At 42.6% G+C, this 22,797-nt stretch overlaps 1 protein-coding gene across 4 annotated transcripts in view; it reads left to right on the top strand.

Moving 5' to 3' along the window:
• Window positions 1-22,797, top strand: part of Ptprg (protein tyrosine phosphatase receptor type G) — a 695,461-nt gene that overhangs the window by 646,748 nt on the left and 25,916 nt on the right. For all 4 annotated transcript variants that reach the window (XM_028880550.2, XM_028880551.2, XM_028880552.2 and 1 more), the window contains 8 exons: window positions 4,707-4,798; window positions 12,356-12,452; window positions 16,882-16,964; window positions 17,144-17,278; window positions 18,141-18,275; window positions 19,977-20,149; window positions 21,652-21,787; window positions 22,311-22,457. In XM_028880550.2, the coding sequence (XP_028736383.1) occupies window positions 4,707-4,798; window positions 12,356-12,452; window positions 16,882-16,964; window positions 17,144-17,278; window positions 18,141-18,275; window positions 19,977-20,149; window positions 21,652-21,787; window positions 22,311-22,457 (998 nt within the window). The remainder of the gene's footprint in view (window positions 1-4,706; window positions 4,799-12,355; window positions 12,453-16,881; window positions 16,965-17,143; window positions 17,279-18,140; window positions 18,276-19,976; window positions 20,150-21,651; window positions 21,788-22,310; window positions 22,458-22,797) is intronic.

Consider the following 22,797-nt stretch of genomic DNA (forward strand, 5'->3'; position numbering starts at 1 on the left):
CTATGGTACAGGGAGAGCAAATTGTACCAAATGACAACTCATAGTTATTAAAGTCACCAAATGCCAAGCCTCTCACAATTCCTTACCTTGTTATTTCTGATAGCACAGTGGTTCTCAACCTTCCTAACTCTGCGACCCTTTATAACAGTTTGTCATGTTGTGGTGACCCCAACCATAAAAGTATTTTCGTTGCTACTTCATAACTACAGTTTTGCTACTGTTATGAACTATTATGTAAATATCTGATATGCTCAGAGGGGTTGAGACCCACAGGTTGAGAACCGCTGACATAGTGACTTAGTCGTTGTTATTACTGCCATTTCCCAGATGGAGGAAGGGAATCCCAGAGGCAGTCATAGCACTAGCCTAGCCTGGCTCTGGCTTTTCTGCTTATGACACTGAGGGAAGATGTCTGATCTATAGAAGCTGTTAATTAGATGGGACTGATAAAATAAACATAGTCCTCCTGCTGGCTGGGTAAGATGCTGAAGTCAGGGCCAGCCTTTGCTAAACTGATTTTTTTCCCTTTTCTGGTGTCAAGCCAAAGCAACAAGAATGTTAACTTTTTTCTCTTTCTATCAGATTCTCCTTAAGATAAGGAGAGGTGGCGGGGAGCACATCTAGCATGTGTTGAATGGGTTGGAGAAGCCTAAGGTATTGGAGGTTTGCCTCTCCTGTTCTGAAGATGCAGGGACTGACTTACCGAGGATCTGTGGAATGGATTGTCTTTATGTTCAGATGCTTTGTTCTTTATTCCCAGCACTGGCACATGAGCTCACCATTATCCGAGCTTCGGTGCCTTCTCTGGGCCAAAGTTGCTTTCTCCACTTCATTTTTCTTCACTTCATCCTCCAGGGCTCAACTGCCCAGACCTACGAGTCAGAGAATAAGATAAGGGGGTTCTATTGTGGATTAGCCCAGATAAAAAGACTGCTGTTTCCCTGGTTTAACTCTCATCACAAAAGCTAAGAATGAATGATCATATTTGATAACAAAGTTCACACTTTAGATAGTGATTCTCAGTTGATTATATAAAACATTTTATAATCAAGGGATTTAGTGATAAAGAGCAGTGGCCTCATTTTCACCTAACAAATCTCAGCAGAACATTCTACAAATAAAAGTACTGACACAAAATGATGTTTATTTACCAGCTTACCCAAGGTCGTCTGTTCAATGCCATGTTTTTCCTTTAAGCTATTCCAATTTTAAGAATGGAGAGAGCCCAGACTTTGACTTGACCAGGCCAAAGCTCAGCTCCGCCATTCAGTTTAGATAATGGCCTCAAGTGTCTGTACGTGTATCACAACGATATTTCTGTTCCCTTCACCTGGTTCTTCTAAAAAATGAATTCAAAGTGTTGTCATGGGTACAGACTGAATGGTTGCTCTCTTTGAATTATACCAGCTCCATCTTCACATGGTTTCCCCATATATCCTAGTAATTTACTTCTGTGCCTGGAGTTTGCCAACCTTTTTTCCTCAAGCTCCTCCCATCACCACTGCATTAATGGTCTTCCCCCCACATCCAGTTTTCAACAGCAATAACAGTGTTCAGCCTGAGATTGCACACTAGTTTTCCCTTCGCTTTCTCAGGTTGGTTTGTATTCTGACACAAATGTTGCCCATGAACAGGGACCATCTCCGTAACTTCTGGCTGATCTGGGTGCTCGGCCAATGAATAATGCAGTGATTAACCACAGTGGAACGTACAGTTTGGCCTTTCCCTCCATTGGAACACTGTTATGGGTCAACAGCCAGCTTTTTAGGCCACACTCTTCTGTGATGGCTAATCTTGGTTGTCCACTTTACATACCTTGGAAAAGGGAACCTTCATTCAGGAACTGCCTTCATTGGATTGGCCTGAGAGCACATCTGTGGGGCTTTTTCTTGATTGCTAATTGATTTGGGTGGCCCAGCCCATTGTAGATGGTACCATCCACTAGGCATGTGGGCCTGGGCAATGTAAGAAACATAGGTGACTGTGAACCTGGACAAGCCAGTAAGCAGTGCTTCTTCATGGTTTGTACTCCAGATGTCTTCCTAAGGTCCTGCCTTGGCTTCCAACCTTTCTTCCCCAAGGTGCTTTTATTCAGAGTGTTTTATCACAGCACAGGAAACCAAACCAGGATGCCATTATGTAGTTCATCTTTAAGAAATTGTTTGCTTGTAAGAGGAGCATACATGTAGTACCTATACCAGGGCACATATAAGGTGTACGCAAAGCACTTAGTCATTAATTAGTTCGGCTATTATCTGTAATCGAACTTGTTTAGGTAGAAATAATATCCTGTAGATAGATGTTTCCCATACTGAGTTGGATCTTTCCAGGTAAAAGCTGAGTAGATCAGGCCTGTGGTGCTGTTCAAAATTGTTGAGAAAACTTAAGAGAAAAACTGTTCGAGAGGGAGTTGACCAGGGCTTCTAGTTAATTGCTGTGTTCTATTTATCTTAAGAAAGAAAAGATTTGTCTTGAGTGAAGGCCAAGTGATGTGTTATCTGAGTAGTTGGCAGTGGTCAGTGCAGCGTGCCTCTGTATACACATCTGCCTGTCTCTTACTTTCATTATGGTTTTGGTGGTGCCTGAGAATCCAGAGGGTGTGAATTAGGTGTGGCTCTGTTTCCTTGGAGAAAAACGCAAATGGGAGAAAGGGTGCATCATATATTTCCATGGTGACCATATGAGCGCTGCTGAAGTTATACTGCATCCCGTCATGGGGTCAACAGGCAGATTGATTTCTGGGTGTGTGACATTAGCTTGGGCATTACAGTTGATCACACTATAGAAAAAAAGTAGTTTACTGTGAACTTGAAAGCATTTCTTTTAAGGATTTGCCATGGCCTGTAACCTTCAAAATGCCATGTGTTTTTTACCTCAGCATCTTGATGTCTTGAAAACCTTTTATGTTACATGTAAAATATCTAAATATAGCAAACATATTTTTTCTCATTTTGAACCAAGCTCCATGTCATTCATCCCAGCACCATAAATTTCTGGAAATTGGAATTCCAAACAGTAACTATGGAATAAAGCATTGCTGTCATCCAGTTATTAACTATGCTACTTTGCCCTTGAGAACCATTGTATGGTTCAAGTCCAAAGATGTGTTTATCCTTGGATAGTTATATCTTTGTGCATATTAGTCCATTTCCAGCTTAGCCTGAAGGCTCTTCATTGCCACATAACTGTTATTATAGAATTCACTTACTTCTAAACATTCTAAGTGATCAGATAATTTTGGAAACTTTTCTTGAATAGCATTCTGCTAAATATTCTGGGCAAACATTTTGGCTCTTCATAGTTTGTTAATGCTGGTTACATCATGGAAGCTATAGATTTCTTGAGCATACAAAATGATTGCATATTCATGAACATCTTCAATCCTGAAATATTTGTAAATAACTTGGCAATTTTTTTCATAAAGTTTCCTATTAAAGTGATTAGGACTTTAATTGTTACACAGGGAGAATTTGTGCTTGCAAAGTACAAGCTATTCCATTGAAATAATGTTCCAATTCTGAGTAACTTAGGTTATGGACATATAAATCACCTTTCTTAAACAAAGTATAAGAATTGCAATTTCCCACTGAAGAATGATTCAAGTTTGAAAATGTCAATAGATGCAAAAAGCCACCCTAGAGCTTTGCTCTCTCAACAGAACGTAGAGCAGGACTGACAGAGTCAATGTTAACTGTCACCAGATGAAGAGAAATCAGATTGTCAGGCCTGGATCTATGAAATTCTTGCCAAAGTAGGACCTCATTTACACATACAGATCTTCATACCCTTTGCTAAGAAAAGCATCTGCGGCAGTTTAGATGTTTGTGCCTTTGCCAAAGATCTTTCACTCTGAATAAAGTAAATGTCATGTCTGTTGTTTATCTCAAATTCAGCCGAACATTTTTTAAAGGAAATATTTGCGGGGGAGGGCTGAGAGAGGAGGAGTTCATGTGGCGGTGAGGAAGTGGGTGTGGCCATTTAGCAGAAACAGTCAAGGATCAGGCTGTAAATAAACCTGAAACATGCATTAGGCTCCTGAGCTGAAAATGTCCCTTCAAAGTGACAACACTACAATGAACCGGGGTGTGTAGAGTCGTCTTCCTGAGTCTCTACCTAGGCTGTCAACACCAAAAAAAAAAAAAAAAATCAGTTAATTCCATCAAATCGATTATTTGGCACCATATAGACACAGCTGTCTTGAACTAATATTCTGAACAGCTAGGGATAGGAGGCTTTGCACAGCTGGTGCAGGGCGTCCGTCCGAGTGAAGAAGACTGTATCGCCTTCAGAGACTGCCAGTCAAACCTAAGTGCTGCACACTCAAGCCTTAGCCATTGAATAATAATTAAAATTTAAAAATCCAGGAAGTGCCAAACTTCTTGGCAAATGGGTACCCTTGATAAAAGCAGACTTTTAGCTAAGAGTATAATGTATTTCCTTTACTGTGTAAATTTTCTTCAAAATAAGAGCAGAGAGGTGTGTGTGTTTTTGAAATACCTTGTTTAGCCTGGCTCGTAAGCAATTCAGAATCCTAACAAGATCTTGATGTAAAATGAAGTCCAAGACCTTTCTTCAGAAATTTATTTCAGTTGATATAAGTTTATCAGTTTTGTCAAACATTTATCTTATGTAGGATTTGCTTTTTTGGTGTCATTTGTTTTCTGAACGTATGCTCTGTGACCCTGGGTATTATTTTCTTCTTCCAGATGACATGGAAGCCGTTCCTGTCAAACAGTTTGTTAAACACATCGCTGAGCTCTATTCTAATAACCAGCATGGGTTCTCTGAAGATTTTGAGGTACGTTTTAAAACTGGAAACTAATTTCTAGAAAGTCTATTTGATCTCGTAAGGATTTTTGACAGCGGGGACTGCGTTTATTCTAAGCATATCAGAACAAGAACTCTGCCAACCAGAGCTGTCTTTCTCTTTTCATTGATGGTTTTCATAAACACTTCCCGAATCCGTTGTAGAGAGGGGGTTCGTTCCGCCTGTCTTGCGTGTGCACATCTGTGGAAGAGTGGATGTAGTGGTTAGAAGAGCGCGGTTAGTGGGCTAGGTTTGTTGGTTCTTCGTCTTGATCCTAAGCAGGAGCACACAGCCGAGCTCCCCGATTCCATGGCATTTCTGGATGCGCATGGTATAGTAGAGACAGGAGGTTTGGCATCAGAGAAAGTGCTGGCTCTGCCAGAAGTGAGCTTCATAAGGCCAATCGCTTCGTCTCTGATCCCCAGTTTCCTCATCCTTAAAAAGATGGTGCTAATGTCACCCGCATTATAAAGTTGTTAGATTAAGAAATAAACATCTACAAAAACGCTGGGTTAATTATTAATTGACTGTTGTTGTTTGTGTGTGTACTAATCCTTGGAGAGAAGACGTGGGTTAGCGCAGCCTTCTGATTTTAAGAGCTGGTGTGTAGGGAACAAGGTAGAGAAGTTGGCATGTCCCATTCTGCCAGCTCTGGGTTCTGTGCCAGTTCAGCAGTGACAGGGTGTCAATGAGGAGCCATTAAACAGACTGCCCTTTTCTTCACTGAGGCGCATCCCTGGCAGCGGGGGCTGTGTGGAGCAGGGCACACTTTATGGCAGCTCAGCTGTCTTCTAGCTGTAGGGGTGAGTGGGGTTCTTTCTCTTTCCATTTCTACTGTTTAATGGAAATGATGGGGAAGATCCTTTCTTGACTCCCTCTTCACACAATTGGTTATGTGGCTCAAATACAGTAATGGGAAGGAAGCACTTGGGGACCACGATGGACACATACAGCTCTGAGGTGCAATTATCTTGCATGAACAATGAGAAAAATGGGACCAGAACCCCTGTCTCTATGCAAATTTGGAATCCCCAAAGGTCATCAGAAAGGCAATTATACTGACATCTCAAGTTAAATCTTTCTCTGAGGATTTTGTTGTTGTTGTTAGTTTTACAATGTTTTTGTTTCTTTTTGGTTTTTGGTTTGGTTTGGGCTTATTGAGAAAAGTGGTAGCAAAGGTAGGAGAGAGAAAGAACTTACATTTTGTGAAAATGAACAAAAGCTTGTTAAGTATTTAATACTGCTATTGTATGCTGGCCCAAAAAGGTGCCTATTCCGTGACAAAGAACACGGCTTAAGTCAAACATTTTGTATTCATGAGGACAGCAAATGTGTGTGGCGTTAAAGTGATTTAGTTCAATTGACTGTTGGCTGGATGACTGAGCAAGAATATTGAGGCATTTAACCATGTTGATGGTATTCAAGACAAACAGTTATCCTCTAGAGAACAGAATTGGATCAGGATGATCAAATGCATCTCTGGTTTCTCAATTATTTATGATTTGAGACCTCAGTGCTATTCATCACAGCTGGTTTTGACACCATTTAATTATTCAAAATAATCAGCTACACCTCTGTATACTTGATCTGACTTAAAGATGGGCTTTGCTATATCAAAATCATGCCTGTGAACAAATCCTGGCATTTATTTGTGTCCTGTTTCTATCCTAAAATTATTAATACTGTGTGTGGGTTAACAGTTTAATGGCCTCTACTGAACTTTGCAGCATCAGTACCATGAGCTGGTCGTTAATGGGAGGGGATGGGGAAGCTGAGTAGGAGCAGCCACTACGTTTCTGTCACCGTCTCTTGGCTCCTCCTGGGGAGAACTGGAAGCTGAAGTTACTTCAAATTGGAAGAATTCTGAAAAAAATAGTAAAGCAACGAACGACATAAAGGGGAGAAGGTGACAGAGCAGGAACTCACCAGTGTACTGTGACCTCTAAAATTGAGCAAAACTTTGAAGTATTTTTAAACAAAAGCATTATTCCTTCTTGGTAACTTTACTAAAAGAGAAAGATAGTAACAAGCCATGTGAGAAAGGAAAGTTATTTAATAAGCAGAGGTAGTAGCTGGCCATGGAAGGAAGGGCAGGGAAGGAGACCTTATGTAGTGTGAAGAATAATTAAATAATTAAAATAAATCCTCTCTTAGGGTTAGAGGGTAGTAAGCTCCTCCACAGATTTCTACCCACTTGTGTGAAATAACCATGGCCAGCACTTAGCACAGTGGATTACGTCACCCCTCTGTTTGATCTCATTTCTCACTGACCTCCCTTTAAAGTTAAGGAAACTTTATCCATAAGAAAACCACGATATTAGGTGGCCAAGGTTTGAAACATGGCCGCAGAGCTTGAGACCAGCACTGTCAAACTCCATGCCCTATGGTTAACCCCAGTGCCTTCCAGACTCCGGGAAGAAGTGTCTAGTAATGAGCTGGAGTCAAGAAGAATAAACAGGTTTGCTCTTTAGTGCCATGCGTCTGTACCTTGGCAAAAAAATAAAATGAGGTGTTAAGGGGTCCGCTCCTACACATAGTCTGTGAGTAGTACATGGTCTTTCTATCATACAGCCTTTTTAGCCCCAAATGTGGCTTATAGAAATCTTACTCAACATCTGAACAGAAGCCTAAAGTTAATCAAATCACTGATCTTCTCAAGAATACCACTCAAGCTTGTAGTTAGTGAGACAAGGTAAAATAAATAGTATCAACTAGTCCCTCTCCATACAAAGATGAATTAGAATCCCTCCCCGAAAGAGCTCAGTCTGGTGGTACTAGAAAATAAGGTCAAGCCGGGCGGTGGTGGCGCATGCCTTTAATCCCAGCACTCGGGAGGCAGAGCCAGGCCAGCCTGGTCTCCAAAGCGAGTTCCAGGAAAGGCACAAAGCTACACAGAGAAACCCTGTCTCGGGGAAAAAAAAAGAAAAAAAGAAAGAAAGAAAGAAGGGAGGGAGGGAGGGAGGGAGGGAGGGAGGAAGGAAGGAAGGAAAGAAAAAGAAAGAAAGAAAGAAAGAAAGAAAGAAAGAAAGAAAGAAAGAAAGAAAGAAAGAAAGAAAGAAAGAAAGAAAGAAAGAAAGAAAGAAAAAAGGAGGGAGGGAGGGAGGAAAGAAGGAAGGAAGGAAGGAAGGAAGGAAGGAAGGAAGGAAGGAAGGAAGGAAGGAAGGAAGGAAGGAAAGAAAAAGAGAGAAAATAAGGTCAAGCAAAATCGGTGCTTTACCACGGTGTAGGTTGTCCCTGGGTATCCCAGTGACGATCCCCCTTCCCCCATTTGATTTTTCAGTCTTGGGATATAAAAGTAGAGTGAGTTACTGTCGTATTTGAAGAATGTTGTTGCTTAAGAGGGGATGGGAACAGCCTACTGGAGGAGCAGTTTTGAGTCTTTGAGTTTTTGTCTAGAGGTGATGCTGAAAAACAGTGTTTTGTCTTTGTCAGATAGATGTGAACAGTCTGCAAAGCTGGTGGCATTGTGCCTCAACGTTTCTGCAGCCAGTGGCAGACATCAGTTCTCATTTTAGACTCGTGTTTCCTGGTTCCATTCCTCTGACTACCTGAATGGACTAGTTCTCTGGGCTTTCTGGACAGTGGCCTCCCAGAGAGGCTTGGTTATTTTTTTAAATATTAGAAGCCCCTTTCCCTGCCCCCACCATCATAATGCGGAAGGCTTGCTAAAGTACAGTGCTGGCACCTTAAGGAGAAGGCTGCAATGCTCCACAAACTAGTACACGGGGGTTGGAGGATCAGAAGGTGAAAGGCTGACAGAGATGAAGTCGGAGGTCCACGGCCCTTGACATAGTCCTTTGGGGGATGACCTCTCCTCCAATTAACCGCTGATCTAAATGTGGGCTGCTGGTTGTTCCTCTTAAATTAAGAGCACAAAGCTTTGTCCACCTGAGCCCCGCGCATGGGGACTAGTGGCCCCATTGTTTGTCTCATGAACAGAGAATTTGGTGACTGCTGATAATGTGGAACAGGAAAGTCCCCAGAAGGAGATGTACTGCTGCACAGTGACTACCAGAGGATGCCAGAAATGACTCTGAAGAGCTTCTGAGCGTGTGGCAGACTGTGCGAACGTGTTTGAAATCCACGTTATCAAGAAAAGAGCTGTTTCATTTGGGCCTTTTGTAAAGGAGGTGGGGCAGTTTCATAAATTTCTGCCTGAAAGGATTTTATGTTGCAGACCAGCTGCGGGACAGTGGGAAAGGGCAGCTACTGGTTGCAAAGACCGTGGATTTGGATTGTGGGAGTGGAGAGATAAAAGGCACTAAGGCCTAGAACAGGAAAACAGGCCTCCTTTCTGAAAAGCATGTGTTTAAGACTAAGATTAGAACAGGCTCTGGTAGAAGCTAAGACCCTGAAAGGTTGGCAGAGTCATTTGGAATCCACCTAAAGGTTCCTGCCTACTGGAGTCCTGCACAGCAATGGTGGAAAGCAATGGATGGCCAAGGACAAGAAGGCGGAAGAGGAAAGGCATACCATAACACGTCTCTGTTGAGGACCAACTCTGTTGGACATTGTACCAGCTCTGGACTACTCATGACCTAATGCATCTCATTGTCTGTAGCTTAGTCCTCTGAACACACCAGGTCCAAATATTTTCTCCCAGGGTTCTTTGTTGAGTAGTCTGACAGATGTGTGGATAGTATTCGTTTGAATGAGGCCACAGAAAGGTAGGCTGGCAGGCCTTCCCATGCTCTCCAGATGTTCCCATGCTCTCCAGACCACCACTCCCCTCAACAACTCCAAGCAGGAGGAGAATCGGCCTATTACATCTGCCAAGAATTCTGGTGATACCAAATGTTAATATTTTCATGTTATCTTTTTAACTATTTTTTTTCGTTTAAGCCTCTTACCTTCTCTTGGCCCCTCCCCTGTGGTTGTGTACCTGTCAGTATCAGAATATCCACTTGGAGAATTCTAGATTTATTATATAGACAGTAAAATACAAACAGACTTACACTTCTCATCAGAGTGCTAATAGGTAAGTTTCCTATGTATGCACCATCAGCGAGGGCCACTTTAAAAGGCTTTACCACCCATTAAAATCACATTAACTTTGAAATGTCAGGTCTGGTAGAGAAAAGGATCATTCCAGGATCAAATGATATTATCAGCATCTGAATGAGGCAAGCCATATTGTAAGGACTTACAGATGACATTATTATCCACAAAATCTCAAGACCTTAGCCAGACCCCATGAATTCTGAAAAATCAGATTTAGCGTTACTTACGGCTTTCCTTTGTTTTACGCCATTCATGTAATTGGAAACACAAAATGGAGGCAGTACATCAGACCACCGTTTTTTAGGTAACAAAGGATTTGATTGGCTGTCTTGAATGACTGCTTTACATAAGCAGCCTCAGTCATTATATTGTAGCTGAGGGCCAGCCTCAGTTCATGCTAGGGTTTCATATCCATATAGCAGGAGAGAGGAAAAAAAATCAACAGTTGAAATGAATCTCAAACTAAAGAACTCAAGGCTAAAATTTCTCAGTATAAAATATCTGATCATCTCAGTACCTGCCCAAAAGGCTTTTATCCGGGAGTAACAGAGTGTTGAGGCATATCTAGGATTTGTGTATAGAGTGAATTAATGCTATTCAGGATACAGAACCATTTGTGAAATGTTTTGCCTTAAACTGGCCTCACACTTTTAAGGCAATTCCAAAAGGCAGGTTCCAATACCCCAACTATGATCAGCATTACCATGTTCTTACCATTGTCAAGATAGCAGACTCATAATCATGTACTCACACTTTTTTTTTGTCATTTTAAAGAGCCAAAGGCAGCCTTACAGCCCTTTAAAGTACTGTTCGAAAAACTGAATCATACACTAGAACAGGAGAGAGCAGAACTTAGCACACATAGTAGGGGTAGGAAACAGGTGAGAGTCGTCAAACACTTTCTCCGGAAGATGTGGGTCGGGTTGGTGCCTTTGGGGTCTTTTCTTCAGGGACAGCTGGGAAGACCTTCAGTTATGAAAAAATAAATATGAGCTTCCAGGCATTGGAGACTCAGTAATATGAACCGATCATAACCCTTCATTTTTATACCATAAATTACTTTACTACAGAGTTCTTTGTGGAGAAGGGACTCCTTGCTAGGAAGTACTTTGAGGTTCTTTGTGTTCACTGTCCTTAATGTAACTGCTGTAGAAACATTCATAAATGTCACGCAGCTGCTTTGTGGAACAAAATAATCTGTCATGTGTAAAACATCCCCAGTAGTCTTGCGACTTTACTCCTGCTCTTAGTAGCAGCTATACACTGCTAATGGCTTCCTTTCCTACTTAGCTCCAGTATTTCTGTGTGTGCGAAGCATCCAGGGTAGAATTCAGCTTTTCAGCGGCCTCATATTGAGCTAATAGATAAGGTTTATATCTGGGGCTGAGGAAGTGGTACAGAGCTACTTCTGATACCGCTGTTTCTCCTGTGAAAGTTCAGTTGACTAAAACTAGAGTCCACCAACACTTAATCAGGACCAGCTGTATCTGAGCCAGTCAAGATAATTAGTCGGCTAAACATGACCATCGTGTCCGACAGACTCTTTAGTGTGTAGGGTTCTGACTATGAACCGAGGCCATGCAGCCCACAAGCATATTGCAAATCCTGGTGTATTGTCCTTCTTGAAAATTTCTGTGTATCCTTTAAGACTCAAGTGAATTGCCATGTCCTATTTTAAGCCTCCCTCAGTTCCTCTATTTTTGTTCCCATATTTTTTTCAGGCCTCTTTTCTGTTGATCACATTTGGCTAACAGTCTTTTTTTTTTTTTCTTGTAGATTGTGATTTATTTAAAAAGAGATATTCTTTTGTATCTCAGCACTCCAAAAGAGATTGTTTTGTACTACTCCCACACCAGGTCAAAACTTGGAATAAAGTAGACGAATGACGAATTAGTAAAGAATGAAGCCATACCTAATTCACATTATCCATATGCTTGTTATGATTGCAGCAGTCCTCAGATTGGATTGAGTTCGAGGACATGATATCACTGGAAGGGGCTGAGCAGATAGCTCTGTCTGTGTATATGTAGAGGAGGGGAGGAGTCATACCACGTAAGATGAGGTCAGATAATAAGAATTGCCCCCATTGGGTGGTTTCATCCTAATACAAATGCCATAAAGTGAACTTAGACAAACTTAGTCTAGGCCATTCATTCAACATGACCTCGTGGTATAGTCGAGATACACAGGAAGCATGAGTATTGAGGTCATTTTTTGTATAAAAGGACATACTGCTTTATAGTATTGCTTAATCAAGTGCCGGGGCCCTGTAAAATGGCGGTATTAAACCTTGTCCTCTGTAATGTCCTGCACTTTATATGACTGGCTGCACTCTAGGTCTGTTTACTTCATCGTGCTTCAGCAGCAGAGTGTGCGCTGAAATGTCCTATAGCTTCCCTGTCACTAGGCAATGTGAATTCAGTGACAGTGTGATCTTAGAGGGCCACTGTCATGCATGTAGCCTGTGCTGACAGAACAGCACGATACATGGTGGCAGTTCCTTTTAGTTTCTAGTGTGTCTAACACTTTGTTGGTTTTCTCTTTTAGGAAGTCCAGCGCTGTACAGCTGATATGAACATCACTGCAGAACATTCCAATCATCCAGATAACAAGCACAAAAACAGATACATCAACATTTTAGCATGTGAGTAATAAGCTTTAAACAATCTTCGACTGTGAGAAAATTAAACCTTCATGCTGCATAAAAGCCAAACAGTCAGAGGCAGAATACCAAGAAAGGCTGGTGCTTGAAAGCTAATATATCACAAGGCAGATGCGATGTGGGGCATTTTTTGCCTCTGTGGTCTTTCTTTGTCACAACTCAGAGAGGTTAATAAAGTGACTAAAAGAAACTGTTCTGGGCTTTTGTATTTTCACAGGAGGTGATGCATATCAGATCTTGGGAGCCAAAGTATGAATGTAATATGGCTATCGACATTGTTTTTAACCAGTGAGAGGAAAGTCTTTTTAATACAAATTTGGAAAACGGAGTCAAATAAGCCCAACTTTAAAATAGTTTAAAATTATAACTACATGGTGCTGTGGAAAATGGAGGGACCAATTTCATGGCTAACATGTACTATAATAAAAACCATATTACACAGAATAGTTTATCTGAGGACTTTAGATTGGACCACTTAAAGTTTGAATATTGCTATAAAGATTTTTTTAATAAAATGTTAATGAGATCATCTATGTGTAACACAAATCTTAAAGGGTATTAATAAAAATCCTGGGAGCCAGGTATTGGGGTGAATTCTGAAAGATCAGAGAAACAGAACAAGCTACAGCCAACCTCACCTGGACAACTTCTCATCCAGTTCTGTTTCCACGAATCCTCAGACTGAAAGCTTCTGAGTCTTCACCCAAATGGATCTCAGCTGAACTACTGCTAAAAGCCTAAAAGCTGAAAAGCCTCTAGTTCCTGGACCTCACACCTTATATACCTTTTTGCTTCCTGCCATCATTTCCCGGGGTTAAAGGCATGTGTCTTTCCCAAGCAAGACATGAGATCTCGAGTCCTGGGATTAAAGGTGTGTGCCACCACACCTGGCTCTGTTCCTAGTGTGGCCTTGAACTCACAGAGATCTTGATGGATCTCTGCCTCCTGAGTGATAGAATTAAAGGCATGTGCCACCACTGCCTGGCCCCTATGTCTAATCTAGTGGCTGTCTCTGTCCTCTGATTCCCAGATAAATTTTATTAGAGCACAGATAAAATATCACCATATCTACGTGTAATTTAAAGTATACAGTTCAGTAGATTTATTCAGGGATGATGTCATAACCACAATCTAATTTTCTAGTATCTCTAGCAATAAGAAACTCAATAACTGTTAACTAACACCCTTCTCCCCTGAAATTAGTTACTACTTTCTACCTCTCAGGATTTGGATTTTCTGGACAGTCCCTGTGGATGGAATCATACATGTGAAGCCTTTGTGTCTGGCTTCTCCACTTAGCATCTTTTTAGAGTTCCTCCATGTTGTACTATGTATCAGTGAATCCATTCACTTTTAATACTCCATAACATAAATACATGATATTTTGATTATCCATTTACCATTTGATAGAAGTTTGGGTTTTATAAACTTGAGGCTATTAAGAATAATGCTGTTAGAAATATTCACAGACAAGGCTTTATGTAGATCTGTTTTCTACTTTCGTGGGTGCATACATAAGAGTGGAGTTGCTGGCTTATGAATGAGCCTGTGTTCAACATTTAGGAGAGCTGACAGGCTTCTTCCAAAGTGCCCGTGCTGAGCTCCATTCTCCCCGGCAGTGAAGGAGAGGTCCAGTGGCTCTGAGTTTTTACAGAAGCATCCTGTTTTGTTTTGTGGACAGAGTCTTTTGAAGCCTGAGATGGGAGGCACCGATGTACATTTCTCTAGTGATTGCCTGCCTGAGTGGTCAGTGGGCTCAGTCTGTCTCATGTGCTCCTTGGCCGCCTGTGTATCTTCTTTGGGAAAATCTCTTCCACTTTTTCTCAGCTGAATTTTATCTCTTTACCGTTGAACTTTATATGTTGTGGGAGTCCCTACATTCCTGCTCATTCTTTGCATTATCTTTTAGTTTTCGTAATGGTGTCCTCTAAAATCTGTCAGTATCCAACTTGACCTGTTTTTTGGTGGTGGTGGTGTTCTTAGAAAGGAAGGCCATACCAAGTTTACTCCTGTGTTCTTGTCTTTAAAGTTTTATGGTTTCAGCACTCCTGTTAGGTCTCTGGTCCACTTTGATGACTTTTTTATGTGTTCTGAGGTGGGAGCTAGTCTTCACTCTGTTACATGTGGATATCTACTTGTACTGTGGCTCAAGATCTAAGGCTCCCCATTGAAATGGCTTAGTACTTTATTCACAGGCATCGTACTGTAAGGTAAGGAGTTGCTCTGGATCCTGGATTCTATTTCTGGTGATGTCTGTGTCAGATCTGTTGCCAGCACTGTGCTGCCGTAATTATTGGCAACTTCGTGGCAAAGTTTGAAATTGGAAACTAAGATTCTCCTGTTCAGGCTGTCTCAGCCCCCTGCATTTTCATAGGAATTTTCGCATCAACTAGACTCTTACTACTTGATATGGAGCCAGGATTCTGATGAGGATTGTACTGAACGTGAAATGAACTTGGGAACCACTGCCATTTTAATATTGTCTTGGGGCTGCAAAGGTGGATGTCTTTCCACCTAGGCCTTCATATTTCTTTCAACTTTGTTTTACACTGGCATTGCACAAACTTTTGCTTCCTTTGTGAAATCTATTCCTGTTTTATTGTGTTGGGCCTTTTTTTTTATTTTTTTATTTTTGAGATTTATTTATATGAGTATGGTTGTTTGCCTGCATGGATGAACCATGTACATGCAGTGCTCACAGAGGCCAGAAGAGGGCATCAGATCCCCTTGGAACTGGAGTCACAGACAGTTGTTAGCCACCTTATAGGTACTTGGGATGGAACCCCAGTCCTCCACAAGAGCAGTAAGCGAGCTGGGCGGTGGTCACTCACACCTTTAATCCCAGCACACGGAGGCAGAGGCAGGCGGGTCTCTGTGAGTTCAGGGCCAGCCTGGGCTACAGCATGAGTTCCAGGAAAGGTACCAAAGCTACCTTAGAGAAACCCTGTATTGAAAAACAAACAACAACAACAACAAAAAAGAGCAGTAAGTGCTCTCAACCACTGAGCCATCTCTCTGCCCATCCTATTTATTCTTTTTGATGCTTGTTGCAAATGAAAATGTTCAGTATTAAAGAAGTAGTCAATTTTTATATATTGATTATATTTCATGCAGCCATGTTAGACCCATTTATTCTAAAAGATTATTTTTGTGAACCTCTTGGGCTTATATATATTTGGTTATATCATGTATGATCAGAGATAGTTTTATTTGTCCTAATTTCTAAAAGACCACCTTGTTTTTGAGTAGGACTGTTGGTTTCATTTATATGAATGAGTAAGAGGAGGAGGTGAAATGGTGCAAAAAAGTCTTTCCCTTCTCTTCTTTTCTCGCACGGATCGATTTAACAGTATCTGTTGGTTGACCCAGTCAAGGGTCACCAGCCTTTGAGTGGGAGCCTCTGTCTGTAGACATACCCTTTCACCATGTGAGTCGGGCAAGGGCACACATAATGCCTTCCTCCACGTGCAGCAATCGGAAAGTAGGTGGCAAAATGGGGCAGAAAATCAGTGCAGCATTTGTATGATGTTGTTTGTTTAGACAGGGTCCCTTTGTGTAGCCCTGTCTGGCTTAGAACTTGCTGTGCAGACCAGGCTGGTCTCAAACTCACAAGGATCTGCCTGCTTCTGCCTCCTGAGGGCCGCCATGCCCCGCTGGAAGTATTTTGCTGGAAAACCATCATCTCTGCTTCACAAGTTCAGAGAGCTGGGTTTTGTGTTTTAGCCACTCATATTCTGTGCATATTGCCTGTCACATTCATCTGCCCCTTTGTTCATGACTCAGTATAGCAAAGGACACTGAAGAATTGTTACAGAAACCAGTAAGGTCAGATCCTGAATGTGCCAGAATCACGATTTAGGAAAAGTTCTTATTCTTTCCAATCCCTTGGTTCTGGAAAGATGGCTAGAATCCATCCTTCCAGAGCAGTGAAGCACTCTACACACATTATGAACTTCATAGAAAGTCATTTTATAAAAACATTGTTCAAATTTTTTTCATACAATATATTTTGATCATATCTTTTTTCTCTCCCAAATTCCCAACGTCCTTACCCACACAACCTCATGAGTTCCTGTGTTCTTGTTCATGTGTATTCTTATCCCCCACCCTCTCTCAATTTATTGTACTAGGAAGAGGATGGAGGAATGGATAATCAAAAGCCCTTAAGTTTGCTTTTGAAATAGAAAAATGAAATTTGGGAGTATTGTAAAACTTGTAGCAGTTTTATAAGAACTAGCACAGGCTGTGCTCTGTGCTCCTCGGGCCCTCCCTGGGATAGCAGCAGCCCTGCAGTGTTGGAGTGGCTTGGAAGCTGTCCTCAGTAGCTGTCAGCACTTCGCCTTGTGTTAAGGATGCAGCCAGTTGTTGCTGTTTTTATTCTCCACTTTGTTTTGTCTTTTATTCTCTGTAGATGATCACAGTAGGGTGAAGTTGAGACCTTTACCAGGAAAAGACTCTAAGCACAGCGACTACATCAATGCCAACTATGTCGATGTGAGTAAGAAAGCTTCTTACACTTGTTCCGGGAAATTGAGGACTGTGACAGAGGTGGGGTGTGTTTTAGCACTGCACAGAAGTGTCCCTAAAACATGGCCTGCTGGAAGGTGCTTGAGTTATTAACTGGTCTCTGTAAAACCACTTTCCTCTCACTCTGTGCTGTGTCGTCTTTGAAGGGTTACAACAAAGCGAAAGCCTACATCGCCACCCAGGGACCCTTAAAGTCGACATTTGAAGATTTCTGGAGGATGATCTGGGAACAGAATACAGGCATCATCATTATGATCACAAACCTTGTGGAAAAGGGGAGGGTAAGAGCCTCTTACTTCACTCTTTGCACTTTGTGAATGAAAGTGAATTAGGCACGTGCTGTAGGAAAGGCATCCGTCCAGGTGTAAAGAACAGACCTCTCCACGTGGGATTGCTCGTGTTCTCTGAAAGAGCTAAGGCATGGCAAGTGCAAATTAATATGATAACGGGTGTGTTTTAGGGGTTCAGTGAGACAAATGAATGCACCCTCTAGTATGGAAGTTTTGCAGAAGCTCATATTTGAGGTGAGAAACAGGCTGATGAGAAAAGAATGCACAGGAATAAGAGACGGCAGGAACTATGGAAGTTGGGAAATGTATGTGTAAGAAAGAAGCAAAGGAAAGCAGAGGCTGACCCCATTGACCATCATGAAGAGTGGAGTTGAATATGCTGTGCTTTTAGCTTGTGGAGATGGTGCTGACTGAGGCTAAAATAAAGACTAAGTCTCAGATTCATTGTCCGTGGTGTCCGGTTTTGCTGGTGGTGACCTGGTCTTATAACACAGAGATTCCCAGCCTAGCCTCTGTAAGCCCAGCCCAGATGGTGCTTAAAACTATTCTCTATCACATTCTACTCGTATTTTGTACAAGGTTCCCTCTTAAGCATGCTATCTCTGTCGTGTGTGTGTGTGTGTGTGTGTGTGTGTGTGTGTGTGTGTATGTGTGTGTGTGTTGATCATAAATATTGACCCATTTCTCAGATAATGTTAGGCAAACATATCCCAGGTCATGAACCACTTCAGAGGTCACACTAGCCTTTTAGCATTTCAGCCCATACCTTTCTTTTTTTAGTAAATAATAATAATAATACAATAATATCTGTATCTTAATACTGTTGTTTGAAAATCCTTTCTCCTTTTTGCAGAGAAAATGTGATCAGTATTGGCCAATGGAGAATAGTGAGGAGTATGGAAACATTATTGTCACACTGAAGAGCACAAAAGTACATGCCTGCTATACTGTTCGTCGTTTTTCAGTCAGAAATACGAAAGTGAAAAAGGTGTGTGTGCACTGGGAAGCTGTGAGGTGAATGCAGGCCTTTAGGACAATTTTCACCTTTTTTCTTTTTTTTTAGGCAGGATCTCAAAAAAAAAAAAATGTAGCTCACACTAGCCTCAAACTGGCCGTGTAGCTGAGATCATTGAGTTAGCCTTCCCATCCGCACTTCCTGAGTGCTGGATTACAGGCTTGCACTGCCATCCCAGGTTTACATGGTGCTAGGAAGCCAACCCAGGGCTCTGCCCCTTAGCTCTCCAGCCCTGTACCTCTTCTGCCTGATGTCTGGGTATCATGTGAAAGGTATTGGCAAAGTGCATGAGGGCTGCTAGGGGCTCTTTTCGCCTCACAGACCAGGCTTGGAATGTGTCACCTGAGGTGGAGGACACTGCAGGTCCAGTGGCACCCGTTTGCTGGCTTTGCTTTTTATCTCCAAGTTCCTGACGTCTTCAATGCAGCGTTTCCCGAAGACTGTCCCAAGGACTTCTGGTCCTGCAAGACAGTTACTTAAAACTCACGTTCTGCTGTTGAGTAAGAATGGAAAGTGCTGCCACATAATATGTCCCCTCTTTAGAAATGGACAGTGAACACAAGTGACCATAGTGTTTGAGTTCATGGGACTTAACCATAACATCTTTTTCTATAAACTAGTAGTATTCTGAGAATCACGGTGCGGGAATGCCGCTTTCAAGTTATCTCAGTTTTTCCCCCTCAAATCCCGTCACAACGGGAGTCACCACAGCACTGTTTGGAAAGCACAGTTGTGACAGTCTTGTGTCTGACAGTTTTCTGAAGCTGTGCCGTTGATCTCCATGGGCATCTCAGAGAATGTAGTCAAGTGGCGTGGCCTCCTTGCCTTAGAAGAATTCGCATCCACTCAGCTCTGAAGCCCACCCAGAGTCCAGGACAAACAGTCCTTCCTCAGTGTGCTTATGTTTAGCACCAGCTGCGCTGTTTTAAGTCAGAAGCACTGTGTGTTCTTTATTGTTCAGCCTCTGGGTGGTCCAAGCCAATCAGTAATCATTCTCAAATTTAGAGAACTCCTAGGCGTCCTTCAAGTATTTAAGCAGGCCGTTACCTTCTTTGACAAGAGCCTCAGTGAGAGAGAGAAAGCAGTAGGAACTCAGGGTGTTCTGGGTTTGACCAATGCAGAGCAAGTCATCTACTTGGGTGAGTGAGATTGTAAAAAGTTTGCTCCTAAACGGAAAGCACTCTGTAAAAGTCGCTTGTGAGAGTGACAGAGAACTAAGGCGTGGCCGGGGCTCTAGAGCCACAGGTTCCTTTACACTTCCAGCTTCCCCTAGATTCTTGGAGAATGTGTGGCAGGAAGGACCCCTGGCTCGGGTGCCCAGACTGAGCAGTGGAGAGGAAGCGGAAATGGCAGATGAAAACGAAGCACACCGTTGGGCATCAAGTCGGCGGAAGCAGGCTTCACGGGAGAGTTCAAGGCTCTTTGGATTATTCCAAGTCCAAAAGCCTGGAGTTGTTAAATGTTCATTCTTGGGACCATTTTATTCTTCTCTTCTGAGAGATGTGGATGTTGCCACGTGGTCACATGAAAGTCGGTCACAAACAGGAAATAATTTATCCCCAAAGCAGTAGTTTAAGGATTGAGACCAAAGGTCATGTTTCCTGACAGCTTTGTACTGTTCTTAACCAGGAGCTAACCCTCGGCGTTCAAGGTGCCTTTTACACTTTTCTACAGGGCCAGAAGGGAAACCCCAAGGGTCGTCAGAACGAGAGGACAGTGATCCAGTATCACTACACACAGTGGCCTGACATGGGAGTTCCTGAATACACGCTCCCCGTGCTGACCTTTGTGCGGAGATCATCCGCAGCCCGGATACCAGACATGGGCCCGGTGTTGGTGCACTGCAGGTAGGGCAGCGTGCAGAGGGAGTGAGGGTGGGGGTTCGAGCCCCACATTGGTGCCCTGCAGGGAGGGCAGCGTGCAGAGGGAGATGCAGCTGGGGGTCTGAGCTGTGTGAACTCAGCCTGTGCTCCAACAAGACATAGAGAGGGTTCCTGTGGCCAATGTCCTCTCCTTGTGCTGGGGTAAGTAAACTTGGTGCAATTATGAATAACTGGACTTAAGTCACATGAAAACATCATCTGGAAAAAAAAGTAAACAAGAAGAAATCTGTAGCTTTGAGGAAAAAACTCTCTGACTAAATATTCAGCTTTTATAGGGAAATTGTAGGCTCCACTTAAGAAAATTGGATTATACATGAAAGAGTTCATAGCAGAGATTCTAACCTTTCTCTAAGTAGATTTAATGAGGGAACCCTCTAAATAATAATATTTATGACATGTATAAAATGGTTCTTTTAATTTCTAACTTATATATGCTGCATAAACTACCTCTTACAAAAACTCTTGAGAAAGTTCATATTTTCTATGAACAAAAACTCTAGAAAAAAATCCTATTTTCTGTGAACAAACTAAAACAACTTGAGGTGGTTGTTTGAATGTCTTTACTGTGTGCTTCACTTCTGAGTGTACGCCTGACTCCCCTGCTTTAGCATCCAGTCCCGTTTCCTGTAGGTAAGGGCGCATAGCTGCACAGCATTGTCTAAGCATTTCTGTGGGGGAGTTCTTATAACATGCTTTAACAAAACAGGACATTTGCAGAAGCTGAGACACAGTCCATGTTTAGAGCCTTGTGGGAACTCTCCCTTTTTGCTAATCCATTTTGCAACCGCCAGTGGAAATAGGTCTGCCAGACTGCCTGTGTTGTGCTCGGTGAGGAACCTCCCGGAAGCATTCTGCCAAAATAAGCTTGCCATTCAGTACTACAGCTGTCCGATCTTCTTGGATATCTTTTAAAATAGGAATTAGGAACATAACTACATGAAGCCAAATCTTCTGGGCATAGCATTCTCCTTTACTAAAAGGAAAATGCCCTGTCATAGAATTTTCTACTGCTAACAACATTGGTTGACTTCTTAGTTGCATGAAGCAGAGGCAGGCTGAGAGAGTCGTACAGAAAAGGGATTTTAGTCAAAGGCTAAGTTTCCAGAGTCAAAAAGAGGACCATCGAACCAAGTGCAAGGAGGAGCTGCCTGCCCAGGCCTCAGCTGACTGCTTCGGGGGTGGCGATGGCTGCCGCAGGGCACCTCCAGCTCCATTCCTTGGTCCGAGCTGCAGGGAAAGCCGAGATGGCAACTCTGTCGCATTTGTTGTCCTAGGGTGCGAAGGCGTTCTGTGCTCTGCATCAAGACTAGATGGTGGGAAGCGCTCAGGTGCTATCTGTATGGACAGCCTGTGTCACTTGTAGTGGGCTGTGCAGCATGGGACATTTCTTCAGGCATGAGCTTGCACTTTTTTTTTTTTTTGGTCAGTGGCTAAAAGTACTAGCTGAGTGCTTTCATCTCTTCCAGTGCTGGTGTGGGCAGGACAGGCACCTACATCGTAATAGACAGCATGCTGCAACAGATAAAAGACAAAAGCACAGTCAATGTCCTGGGCTTCCTGAAGCACATCAGGACACAGCGCAACTACCTCGTCCAGACTGAGGTAAGGAGTGGCTGTCGGGACAGCCCAGCAGGTTAAAGCAAGCTGAGGAGAAAGATTCATTCCCTTAGAACTTGAAGGAATATATGGGCTTGCACTTGAGATTTCTGAGGATAATGCTCTTTCTGGACCACAGCTTTCTGTCACTGTCTTAATGTCTAGACACTCAGGAATCAGTTACAGTTATACCAAGTCATGCTCCAGATCACAGCGAGTTAAGCATGCTCGCTGGCAAACACATGGGAAAAGTTGGTTCTTAAGTCCTGCATTGAACATGTGTTTGTAGCTCTGGGTTATTACCAAACCACCTGCTCTAGACATGGTGGAGAAACACAGAGCTAAAGTCAGCATAGGCTTCTGTTCCAAAGCAAATTACAGCAGATCAGCAAGTGAATATTGGGGTCACTATCTAGCTACAAATGCTTGGGAAACGCACTGTAGGTCCTTCCTTAGAGCAGTGGTGATGAAAACTCAACTTTATGAATGGGCAGCTATCCCCTCAGTGACCGCCACTGGAACCTTTCAGGAGCAGTACATTTTCATTCACGATGCCTTGTTGGAAGCCATTCTCGGAAAGGAGACTGAAGTATCTTCTAGTCAGCTGCACAGCTATGTTAACAGCATCCTCATCCCAGGAGTAGGAGGAAAGACGCGGCTGGAAAAGCAGTTCAAGGTGAGGCTCTGGACAGTGTCTTTATTAGGAAATGCCCTGACTTGGGGTCACGTCGTCTTTATATTCCTCTAGATGCGGAAATGATTACTGTAATGTGAAGGGAAGTTTTGATCACGTAGATGCGGCATAGTGCTTTATTTTCTTCTGAGTTGTTGATGGCTTTATCTGAATGTAGACACCATCCTCTAGCCCATTGACATAAGACTTTCAGTCAGTTTTCAAGCCCCCAAAACACTGTTTTCCTTTTTTCCCCAGAAATATTCAATAATACTTTTATTGAGGATGGTTATTTGATCCAGGAGTGGTAGCACGTGCCTGTAATCCCAGCACTCAGGCTGAG

The sequence above is a fragment of the Peromyscus leucopus genome, chromosome 9 (assembly GCF_004664715.2).
Source record: "Peromyscus leucopus breed LL Stock chromosome 9, UCI_PerLeu_2.1, whole genome shotgun sequence".
Taxonomy (NCBI): domain Eukaryota; kingdom Metazoa; phylum Chordata; class Mammalia; order Rodentia; family Cricetidae; genus Peromyscus; species Peromyscus leucopus.